Source organism: Anopheles arabiensis, chromosome 2 (assembly GCF_016920715.1).
Source record: "Anopheles arabiensis isolate DONGOLA chromosome 2, AaraD3, whole genome shotgun sequence".
In the NCBI taxonomy this organism is placed as follows: Eukaryota; Metazoa; Arthropoda; class Insecta; order Diptera; family Culicidae; genus Anopheles; species Anopheles arabiensis.
The window spans coordinates 103,965,633-103,977,847 of record NC_053517.1 but is presented as its reverse complement, the minus strand read 5'-3'; the positions used below and the strand labels follow the sequence as shown (position 1 = coordinate 103,977,847).

The following is a 12,215-nucleotide window of genomic DNA, read 5'->3' as shown; positions in this document are numbered from 1 at the left end:
CGAACCGCGCTCTAAAGATTGGAAAGTTTTTCTTGCCTTCCGGGACAACGGGAAGCACACACAAAAAAAGAAACTTCCTCTTAGGAAGAATGAATTTTCTTTTCATATTTTACCCCTCCCCGACTGCTCCATCCACTCCATCCGAATCGATGGAACGTCGCTTTCGTGCAGCTTTTTTTTACTCTGTCTTTTTCCATCGATTCAAGCATAACCGATTTTATTCATTTGACCTTCCCAGTTCGCTTCCCGGTCCCATCTTTCAAGCACCGTATTTGTGCACTTTAGTCGCATGCCTCAGCGCAAACGACTTTGAATATTTGATCAGGAATTACACAATGCCGCGCGCGATGCGGTACGCGATATGAATGATAACAATTTTCCTCCCGTGTGCGTTCCCGCCTTTGTGTAGCATTTGGGTGAATTATACCCGCCTTAAATGGGTGGGTAGTGTGGGAAGTGTTACCATTTTGTTTGGTGCGTTTAGAAATTGTAGCGTTTAGAAAGATGCTTGGCGCTGCGTGTGGCGTTTTTTATTCCACTTGTGCACGCACACGATTGTTGACAGCTCGCCTATGACGACAAACGCGTGTAAGCATTCGATCGCGTTAGCCCTTTTGTGTCGTACCTAAAGGGGGGGGGGGGATGTGGAAAAGAACCAAATGAAAAAGAAAAAAACACAGTACGCCAACAGTGACGTTTGATCGAACGCTTGGCTGCTTCTCAATCGTATCGCGCTGTACAGGCAGGAACGTAACTGGCAATCCCGTCGCCCATTCGTTCGGTTTTGATCCCGCTGGCCCGTTCGGTTTTCGAGGAAGCGTACAATCACGGGCGGGACAAAAGTTCAAAGCGCTCAACGTGCTGTGTGGCACGAACAGTGAACGTGATGGCTGAGCTGTGTTTGAGGGGAAGTAACAGCAAAGGAACAAAAGAAGAATAGAGCGGGGAAAAATGCTCCCAGATCCCGTTCTGTCTAGCTCGTTATCGGATTCGTGGAAGAACTGGCTGCATACCATCGATTACATCCGAGGTCTTGGGTACACTCACCGCCCGATGGTGGAGATGTTTATGAGCGCAAAAAAATGAATTATCAGTGCCGCATGACAAACGCAAGCTTGGGTGCAAAACGCAAAAAGGTGATCTTGTGAAATAATCATTACGACGATACCAGAGTATATGGTTTCAGGGATCAAACATTTGAAGGTGAGTCGTCTGACGAGTAAAAAAGGGATTTATGTTGTGTTATTTAACAAAGCTTTAAGAGTGAAGCATAATTTCCCTGAAAAGAAAGGCCAACCACCACAGATCAATCAATGTAGTGCTGAAAAATCTAAACTCAACCTGAACAATTAGGGTTAAAAAACAATTGCCATGTAGCTTGCTTAAGCCACATAGCTTGATGAAAAATTTCATCTTTAAATATTATGCCTGAATAAATTTTCAAATAAAACATAATATTTAACGATGAAAAACAGCGATCAATTACACCTGGCAATACAATATTTACTTTACCTATTTATGCTTGAATAGTTCATCAAACAGCTCTACCTTCGATGATATGCTCTTCTGCACCAAATCCTCCACCTAATTGAACTACACCACCAGCACACGGTAAAATCATGCTTCAGATGATCACATGTTCACTCTGCCACAGTCGGAATGTGGCTCCCCATAACGACTACGGCTGCCAACTTCAGAGTGAAGACTCACTCGGGCTTAAAGAATGCTTCAAATAAATATTCCATACATATACATCGTCATTTCCCAGCGCCATGTGTACCATCCCCTCTTCACCTCCGTGCGAGCGTCTCGCCATAGCTTCGGCTTCGGTATTTGGTTTTTCATTTTCCTCGGAATTTGCTATCGACCGAACTTTGTAGCGGAGCAAGATAATGGGCTGTTCCGGGGAAGGTGTACGAAAAACGTGGAAACGGGGAAATAAATCCTGAGTGTGTATTCCATTTTTGATAGGCAATTTTCTTCCCGTACACAGCCGGTAATTCGACCTACCCTGTGTACCAGAAAAACATACTCACACTCACACATACACACAGCGATAGAAATTCCGTTGCTTGCGTAAATGCACGCATGTGAGAGCGTCGGTGTAGGAAGGACTAAAAACAACAAGGATTTCGTTTGAGTCGATACAACGGAACTCCTCTAGCGGGTGGTGTAGTGAGAAGCAAAAGCAAAAAAAAGGCACATGAATTGTATCATTTCGAAGAGAAAGGCTTTTCCAGCTCTTCGCCGAATTGTGAAAAGCGGCAAAAGTTCCTCTCCCTGCCTCCTGCTCGTTCGGGGGGCAAGACAAACTCCAAACAGAAGCGCAACCCCGGAAAGCTCGAAGTGTTTCAGCCGAACCGTTCGGCACACATACGACGCAAGACTTTTTGAAATACGCCTCTTCGATTCAAGGTGAAATTCAATTAATATTAAATGATATTTCTTCGGAAAGCGAAAGCACACCGGCAGTGCTCGTTTTGCCGGGGTACTTTTTCCACCCTTGCGCTGGGTTAGTGCTTTAGGGTTAGTGGAAGTTATTGGGAAATAGCTGTAGTAGCGTAGCATATCAAAATCGAAGCGGAATGTATTCTGTTTACCTTTTTGCGCAATCGGTTTATTTTGCTCGCACAAATGAATTTTGTGATTATTTATTGATTTTAGCTCAAGCAAAACTGTATCACCGAGCACCGAAGACACACAGGTTCAGTTTCGAGTGAAACGCGTGTGTGCACAACGGTACGGGCATACGACAAAGATGAAATGAAATAAGTGGCAGAAATTTCATCTTCATTTATTTTGTATTAACCCTAACACGCTCACAAAAACATACACAGTCACACCCAAGCATTGCCTCTTAATGTTATCATCAGGTTTAATATCCCGCCGTCTATCCCTGGAGATACATTTTCACCTTCGTGGTAGAATGCTGCTTGAAAATTAATCTTGGCTCAGCTCCAAAAAACCCCGGATGCAATGAAATCATAAAATCTACTCTCAACTGGAGCCGGTGCTACTATGTGCTGCGTACCTTTTTGCCATCTACGGGCAGACGATACTCACATCCACTTAACGAGTCTCCCAGTAAGACGTTCAAGCATGATGTCACCTACCTTAAGGTATGCGCTATACGTCTTCGAGCCCTCGAACATTGTGAAAAGGGGCGTTCACTGCGTAGCGTCACAGATTTTTCTTCGCCATCCATGCTCATGTGTTTTAAGGACCAGCCCGATAGCAACGGGGTAGTGATGGCAGGTCAAGACTAGGGCTATGCTCTGCCACTCAGTACTGCTGCAGTGCCATCTTAAAGCAGCCAAAGGGAGAGAGCTTTCAACCCACTCAAACAAGCAAGCTCCACACAAAACCCCTCTTTAAAAGAGTCTATTGAACCTAGTGGCCTTACCGCCTGGAGGATGTTCTACCTTCCAAACACAAGTGCTGCTCTAGACGAACGCGCACGAAGAAGAGCAATTGCACTGCATTCCTCGTTGCTGTTTTTTTCCCCGCGTTGTTGCTCCTAACGATGTTACTCGCACCTTCGCACACACCTGAACAATCTTGGGTACAATCTTTTCCATCCACGAAAGCGATTCTCCACCCACTCTTTTACCCACAATTGGCAACGTCATGGGATGCTCAAATCCTTGTTCTATCGCATCCGCACACAATCCATTCCCTGCCCGAGCGTTGAAAATTGAGCGTTTATATATGTATGAACATTCCCGCGCTTGCCGCAACAGGAAAGGCACTGTTATCCTTATGCAATCATCAGTAGTAGTGCCCGGGACATTTTGCAAACCGGGCGGAGAGTGGGGCGAATCGTTCCGCTTCGCATTAGCGAGACATTCAGTGAGCACTCCAGAAGTGCCCTCTCCAACCCGGCCTGGCAATTGTTTCCAGTTTCCCGTGTTGTAGCCCGAGACTGATTAGGTGCCGGGTGTAGTCGGTGCGAGTTAATTAAAATATTTTAATTAACTTGCGGCTGCTGTTCGCTCGCACGCATTTATGGATTTTCGTGCAGGCAGTGAGCCGGGGTTTGGTATGCGCTTTCTGGTCGATGGGGCGAGGGTAGGGCATCTTGTTGCGTCGGTAGGCTGAAGTGATGATGTTAAGAGGGCTAAGGCTTCATTACCTCATCATGCAAGAAAGCTTTTCGCTGGAATATGGCTGGAGGAGGTATTATTAGCCGATTATGGCTATGCTGGATTATTTCGCTACAGATGCTAGGCTGAGCTGGGGAGGATCAATCAATCTTGAGCGATGAGCTAGTGATTAGATAACGTAATCGATTGCTTGAGAGAGAGGAAGCCAAAGAAGATTTAAATAGTGAATAAATAAACTGTTATTAGCACTTGTGACATTGAAAAAAAATTTATATATTCTACAGATTCTCTTTTCGGTGGATATTTCCACTTAAAAGCATATTTTTACATTCCTGTGTTTGTATACAAATATCAAAATTGAGTTAAATTGCACAAAAAATGCATTGAATTTTCATTCCTGGGCCATTTTTTATTATTCTGAAAACTGTAAAAGGTTAGTTTTGTAAGGATGAAAGTTTGTTCCGTAATCTTCAAAGCCCCTTTTAAAAGATCCATATAGTTTATTAGCATCCTGCTTTTACTGTCAAAGACCATGCGCCTCCATCATTCACAAACCACCATACGCCTCCAGTTATGTTTTTTTTTTTCAAATTATTTTTCAATTAAATTCTGTACAACGGACTTATGATTGGTTGAATATTCAATAAAACTTATCTACTCTTATCATAAAACTAAATAGTATCCCATTTTTAAATAATGATGAGCTAATTTTATATGTCTTACTTTATCGACATTGCTTTTCTGCTATAATAAGGATTTAAAATTAATCCAATTCGTTGTATACCAATTTAAGCATAAAAAAATTAATTATTTGCCTAGCTTTAAGGGCTTTTTTCCTTATTTACCAACCCTCACTCAATTGCAAACGAAAAATGCTTTGTAATGTACATTAATGTACAGAAGGTGTGCCTTCTTCTACGTCCGTTAAGGCACACCTGAGCGCTCGGACAAGTAAAATCCATTTGAACATTTCGTCCAAACACGCCGATTGGAAACATTTTCATTAAATCTGGCAATCAAAGTGTTTAATTTCCCGCACAAGAAGCAGCCCCACGGGTCGAACCGCCAGCCAGTCACGAGTGCAATTCCATTAGATCTCAGTAAAAGTTGCATTCGGTCCGCAGGAAGTTTTACCTTGTGTTTTCTCTCTCTCTCTCTCTCTCTCTCTCTCTCTCTCTTCCTTTTTTTCTATGTTTGTGTGTCTCTTCCTCTCTTTCTCTCTTTCTTCCTCGTTTCATTACGCTCACGGCCACCACAAACCCACACCAAAAGTGGCTACGTCCGATCGAAACTTGATGAAAAATAAAAGCTTTAATGACATAGAAATAACGCCATTCTAACCGATGGGAGCAGTAGACGGTGGGCAAAGGTTTCATTTTCTTTTTCCATACCCTTTCTCTTCTGGCAAGGTTTGCTGGCTTTCCGAAAAAAAGAAGAAAAAAAAACATAAGGAAATTGGTTTAAGTACTTACACTCTAACGGTGCCAAAGTGTACCACCGGCAACCGAACCTTTCAATACTTTTCCGTCCATTTCCTTGATGTTCATCGAACGAAGGGCGTGCGATAGCCATGATGCTCAATCGAATACGGTGACTGCGTGTGGGTGGAAAGGGGGTATTTGTGGAGCAACAACGAGTGCGGTCAGTGGTTCGTGAAAGTTTCCCAACTGTTACAACCCGGCATCCCCGAACGCTTTTTTCTTGCTGTTTTCATTTCCCTCGCTTGGGTCTGCCTCCCATTTCATTAGAAATGCCAAAGGGAAAGGTTCTCTACCCATCTCTCCGTCGAACAGGAACAAGATTCTGCAGTGAAATGAGAGAAAGTGAAAGAAAAACAAGAGCGTTGTGGCATTGGGAGGAAGCCATGGTAAATGAAATAATTTCCCTTGCATTCGATTTTGATTTCGACTTACTGAGAACACCACTGTCTGCGGGGGCCCAAACGGAACTGGGTGTTTTGGGAAGTGAACGGCTTGGAGCATTTGGCATAGCAGGGCTATGTTTACATTGCGTTCGAAATCTGGCAGCTTCGGTTGCGGTTGAACGGAAAGCAATTATTCCATTCGGTTCTAATTAAATAGCCAATTAAGTACAAAACTCACTCACATCCTTCGAAGGTTTGAAGGTGCTGGACCACAAGTGTACGTAATGGGTTTCCAAAGGCATTTGTTTCCTTTTTTTGTGGGCAATGAAACGATTACCTTTGGTTTTAATGATGGTTATGTTATTGAAATGATGCAAAGTTTTGATATGTTTGAAGTCGGGTTTGCCCATCTCTTTTCTCGTTAAACAGGCAATTGTTTGTTCCTGAAGCTAGAAAATGAAAGCAGTTCAATTTCCACTCTACAAAGCCATTCAGCCAATATCAATCGCTTTTTCATAAGCGGCCCAAAGCGGCGGATAATATCTTCCGATCCGTTCGCATTTGCGAGAAAATGCTTACTTTGAGCGAAACATTCCATTCGATCGAAGCTGATATTTTCATTTAAATTCTTCACCCGACACATTGTTCGCTACAAACTCGCTTTTTCTCTCACCCTCCATCTGCACACCGAACCGAAGCATACCGATCCGCACTGATCGAAGCCATAAGAATCGGTCTTCCTGGCAAGATCCACGTTTAAACGACAACGAGACGAGATTCAGTAAAATTAATTTGAAGCTAATTATGTTATTTTACCCCCACATCCATCGCATTTCGCGCTCTCGAGCGCACTCAATGGGCAGAAATTAAATTCCTATTCCATTTCCGTTTATTGTAATCTACGCGACGTTGGAGAAAGAGTTTCTGCGGGGCGCCAATTACAGCACTACAGTGGATCACAAAAACGCTGGCAACATCCGTTCCGAGCGGGCAAAGAAAATATTGGCAAACGGCTTCCAAGTTGTTGGGCAAAAAGGCAAACGAAACACGGCGGACGACGGCCACACTGTAAACCATCTTAAAAATGGCCCATCGAGGCAAAGTGAAGATGAAAATCGGCTGAACGGTGCTTCTTTTGGCTTCCAACCACTGCAGTGGTACTCGAAGAAGGTTGAATAAAACATTACCATTTCTTATGGAGGTGGACTCGCCAAGTGGGCTCCTTTTTGGTTGACCAGAAACCTGAGGAAAGAACAAAATTCGTTCAAGCCTGCTGCTTGAGAAATAAAATATTTGAAGGAAAGAATCTTTTTTTCTCGTTGGAGCAAAGCATTCAAGCAGCTATGCAGCTAAAACCGATGAAACATTCATTCGCTTCGAATCCATGGCTGCTTAACATTTTTCATCGTATTTTATTCGCAGGTTGTTATTTGATTATATCGTTTTTGAGTGTCGGGTGGTCGATATAGAACCCTACCTTTCTGACAAGAAATTGGACCCTAAATGTATGCAATTGAAATACAAAATTATCCTATTTATAATCAAACACTCAGAGAGACAGTTGCCAACCTTTTTTTTACTTACGAGCTATTAACGTAAACTTTAAGTAAGCTGCTTGTCTTCTAAATGCCATTTCTCCACCACGGCATATATCAGCCATTTAGAGAAGCTAGACAACATTCACATCTTTCCTTAACTGTCTTCCATTCTCCCTATTTGTTCTTGTTCAAAGGCTTTACGATGAAACAATGTTCAATATATTTTCAATTCAAGAACGAAGGACCTTTTCTACCTTCCTTTTTTCCTACCATAATAACCCAACACACCGTCTTTCACACGGTCATGCTGATGTGGTGGAAAATTTCATCAGCGATCAGCGGCTTCCGGGCTCGAACAACATCACGAAAAGCTAATTCTGGCATGTCACGGTAAAGGATATTTATTGAAGCTTAAGCGATTGAATCTTTCCATTTTTCCATCAGCCATCGAAACGTCTGTGTCTGTGTCTGTGCGTTTTCGACATTTTGGGCCTTCCTTCACGTTCCGGATCGTTTCGATTACAATCCATTGTACAAGCGGAGCCGATGGTGGCCACACACACACACACACACACACACACACACACACACACACACACAACCTTACAAAAGGGTCGCATCAGGCCATCCGTTCGTTACGGTTCGACAATTTTTAAAATTCACATTCAAGCCTCATTGTCAATATCTCACTTTGTCCACCTTTTTTTTCGATTGTACTAGGGCTTTTTTTGCCACTCATCGTGGTCCATTTGCTTTCCTTCGATTACTCGGAACCCACGATCCACTCGGCCGCTTTGTTCGTCCCTGGTTCCCGGAGAGTGAAGTGGTTTGCTACCTCGCTCGATACTTCTGCTAAGGATCGAATTGTTACCTTCCTCTTCTGCTCCACACATATTCCCCCACCCCATCCAATTCACATGGTCAAGTCATGCCGGGACAAAATCTATTGAAGCTCATTTCCATATTTATTCACCAGTATCGTACCACCGTTCGGTCGGCTGTCGTCGTCGTCGTTGCTGTCGCACCATTGTTCCGGCAATCCGGTTGTTATCCGGTTCGATATTCACTCACTGTGCTTAGTCTGCTTTGCGGAAGAAGGCGTGTGTGTGCGCGCAAGAGGCAAGAGAAGCAGCAAGTAAAAACACACACACAGAGTCAGCCGAACGCAAATGAAAATTGTGCCGTTAGGGACAGGTTTCAAACCTTCACAATGGTGAAGGTGTCTCTGGGTTGCCGGTTTTAAATTTATGCTTTCACATACCTTTCGATTGAATGATATATTGGAAAGTCTTTCGCGCAAGCCGTTTGAGCAGCCTTGCCGACGTATTATTTCTTTGAGGCGGAACAAAGTTTTTAAAATCATTTTCAAGCACACCCTTAGGCGACACCACCGCTGCACATCCACTCCACCGATATTGTATCGAGCGAATCTGAACAGTCATTTTTAGCGAATGCCGGTACGTGCTATTTGCGCTCTAATGTGAATTATTTTTTTCGTTTCCTTCTCGGAGCAAAAATACAGTGCCAGGGTGTCCCACTTCCCTCTCCTGCTGCCATTTGAATGATTTGAATAAATTTCATGCCTCACCACCCTCAATAAGATGCGGCACAAAGATTTGGGGGGGGGGGGGAAAGGACAAGGAGAGTGGGACCAAAGCCGACGAACACCGTTCCACCAAACCGTTCGTGATCGTACACTCATTTCCATTGCAAATGGCTTTTGTGTCGTCAGTGCGGAGGGCAAGGCGCGAAGCGTCACCACAGGCTGGTGGTTTTGATGTGGAAATCTATCTTATCCCTGTCCTCCTGCTTCTTCTGCTGCAGCAACCACCAACACGACCTGTCCTTGGAGTTGAAGGTGCTGGCGTTCAGGCAGAAAACTGTCATCTCATGCTCGTGATGCTCGTGCTTTCGCGGGTGTGCATTTGTTTCCGTGCGCTTCTTCTTCCACACATTCCGCTAATTTCCTTCCTATGCCCTTGATGCTGTCAAGCAAAGAGGGGAAAAAAACAAATGCTCCGGAAAATGGTTTCTGTTTTAGGCAGCCGCTCTTCTGCGGAAGTACACAGGAGTAAAGTCACCAAACAAGTGAATTCGCTTTCCCTCAAACCCCCATTACGCTCGCTTTCGCCTAGCAATGTTGGCACCGCCAAGTGGGTTTTGCGTGGGGTTTTCATTTAATACGCAACAGAACATTAGCTGCTTCCCGCTGCCAAAACTAAACGAAGCGTAATGATAAGCGACATAATCATGCGTCCGGTGTTGGTGGTTGACAGTGTATTGGGGTTTCAGGCTGTAGTAGTATCTCTTCGCTGAAAAAGCGGATGAAATTAAATTTTGCTCGGAATTTCTTGTAAGTTAATGGACGAAGAAGAATTAAAAACTTAGCATATATTCATGTATGATCGTTACTTGACACTTTTGAAGGAAAATTATTATCAACAGATGTTGCACCAACAGGACATCATAGCATACAGTAAAACGCCTAAATGTAGGCAATTATAACACACATACCATTGAAAGCATCCATTCTACTGTATGCTTCTCTCAGTGTTCTTTTCATACAAGTAGTGTTTTGTGTGGAAAGTGTCACCGATTATTATGTTGAATGTGTCAAGCGATACGACCTTAGTGGTATAAAAATAATTATATGCGTCACCCCGGTCTCAATCGTCACATATTTACTTCACACACACTCATTTTCTCTCGCTCTCTTTTCATCTCCTTCAGTGATGGACTTTCTCATTCTGCCAAGCGAATGCACGAAACCAAGCGATTGGACGTGCTGCGTAACATTACGGAGCTGATGAGCCGAACGTTTCCGTCACAGTTTGTGTTTCCGGTGCTCGGCCACGAGGACGGTAGTGCCAACTTCGAACAGCTCGGCGACCTCTGGCGCCACTGGTTGCCGCTCGAGGCGGTGCAAACGTTCGAAAAAGGTAAGAGCGCACGCATGGATGAAAGGATACCATCACGCAGAACACGCACGCACACACAGAAACACCGAGAATCCCCAATTCATCATTAATTAATTACTCACTGGTTGGTGTTTTTTTTCTCCCTTCCCTTTTTTTCTCTCTCTTCAACCACTCCAGGTGGCTACTATACGATCGAACAGACAAAGAGCCGGCTGAGAATAATAGCTTTAAACACGAACTACATGCGACACGACGCCAAGTACTCGCAGTCGCACTCGTCCGCGGTGAAGCAGCGGCCGGACGGGTCCTACCACTACCCAGCGGGCGGCCACTACGGGGACCACCACATGGGCAAACACTACCACAGCCGGGAGGGCAGCTCCTCCGGCTATCTGTACAGCGACCGGCGGAACGGATATAGTAGCAGTAGTAACCTAGCGGACAGTGGTATCGGTGGCCACGCCAGTGCATTATCGGGATCAAGCAGCCACGAGTCGGAGAAGCAATGGGAGTGGCTGGAGGAGGTTCTAGCAAAGTCGAGTAGAAATAAGGAAACTGTAAGTATGCGACAAACTGAATTTTATTTGCCGTTTTACACGAAACGTTTGTGTAAATTGTTAGGCTTTTTCATGTCAAACGGTGTACGCTGCGGTATTTATGTATTGCTTTCACGCGCTGCCACAGCAGACCTGTCAAAACAGTCATTTTTTCGCCTTTCTGGAAGCTTCACAACAGAATTTCGCGAGTCTTATACTATCAATCAATAGTAGAGGCGTGAAGTTGCTGTCGGAACTGTTAACGCTTGACATTGACAAGTGAGCGTTCGACAGCGTGTTTTACGGACGGATGAACTATGCACAGTTTGTTTGATCTCTAGAAATGAATGCAGTGTGAACATCAAGATCTTTGAACATCAAGACCAACCTTATCAAAAACGTTTGTTTGTTTTGGTAAAGGAATGTTGATGAAATACGATTTTACAAGTTGGCGCCCAAAAGGATGCTATCAAGCGCCTAAATGTATGCTATTCGATAGCAAGAACTTATTATTTTATGTTTTCCTGCTCTTAAACGCCTTGCAAGGCAATAAGTAACAAAATTAAATTAAATATAACTTAATTGTAAATTAAAATCCCAACTAATCTGAGTTTATCTGCACAAGACCTCACCAAAGTCTTCATTACACCAGCACTCCATTAATTGAAGGTAACAAAATTTCACCGAAAACCCAAAACATTCAACGGGAATCCAGGATTCGTTGTGGTAAAAGTTGTTCTGTCTCCACTAATGCCAAAAACTGGACTCAAATTTGATCTTTGAGCTTTTAAACTTGAAAGTAAGCGTCTTTAAAGCATTTAAAGCAACACCAGCTGCCAAATACCACGTCAGGTAGCGTGTATCTGTGTAACACGCATCGAAGTGCCAACTGCATTGTCACTGCTGGACCGAATGAAAACTCGCCACGCGGGAAAAAAGGGAGTAAAGTGCACACCAACAAACTGCACCGTAATGAGTATCGAAACAGGGCGAAAACATCACCCACAGGCGGCATGGAACGATGCAAAACTTTCCCGGTGGTGGTGGAGAAAATTAAAAAAAAAAAGATCTCCACCGACGACAAAACCAAACGACGCAGAAGTTTCTTTCCAGTTCCGTTCAGGGTTTGTTGCCGGCTGCTAGTGTAGCTGCATCAGTATCAGCAGGCGAATCCCCTCTGATCCCGAAGCCCATTGTCTATCCAAGACGTGATATTATTTTTCTCCACTTACGGAGCTTGAACGGTTTGCCCTTTT

The 12,215-nt window shown here is 43.9% G+C and overlaps 1 protein-coding gene across 3 annotated transcripts in view; it reads left to right on the top strand.

Annotated features, from left to right (window-relative positions):
* LOC120895276 (acid sphingomyelinase-like phosphodiesterase 3a) overlaps positions 1–12,215 on the top strand; it is a 79,586-nt gene that overhangs the window by 53,863 nt on the left and 13,508 nt on the right. For all 3 annotated transcript variants that reach the window (XM_040298456.1, XM_040298458.1, XM_040298457.1), the window contains exons 5-6: positions 10,236–10,444; positions 10,601–10,980. In XM_040298456.1, the coding sequence (XP_040154390.1) occupies positions 10,236–10,444; positions 10,601–10,980 (589 nt within the window). The remainder of the gene's footprint in view (positions 1–10,235; positions 10,445–10,600; positions 10,981–12,215) is intronic.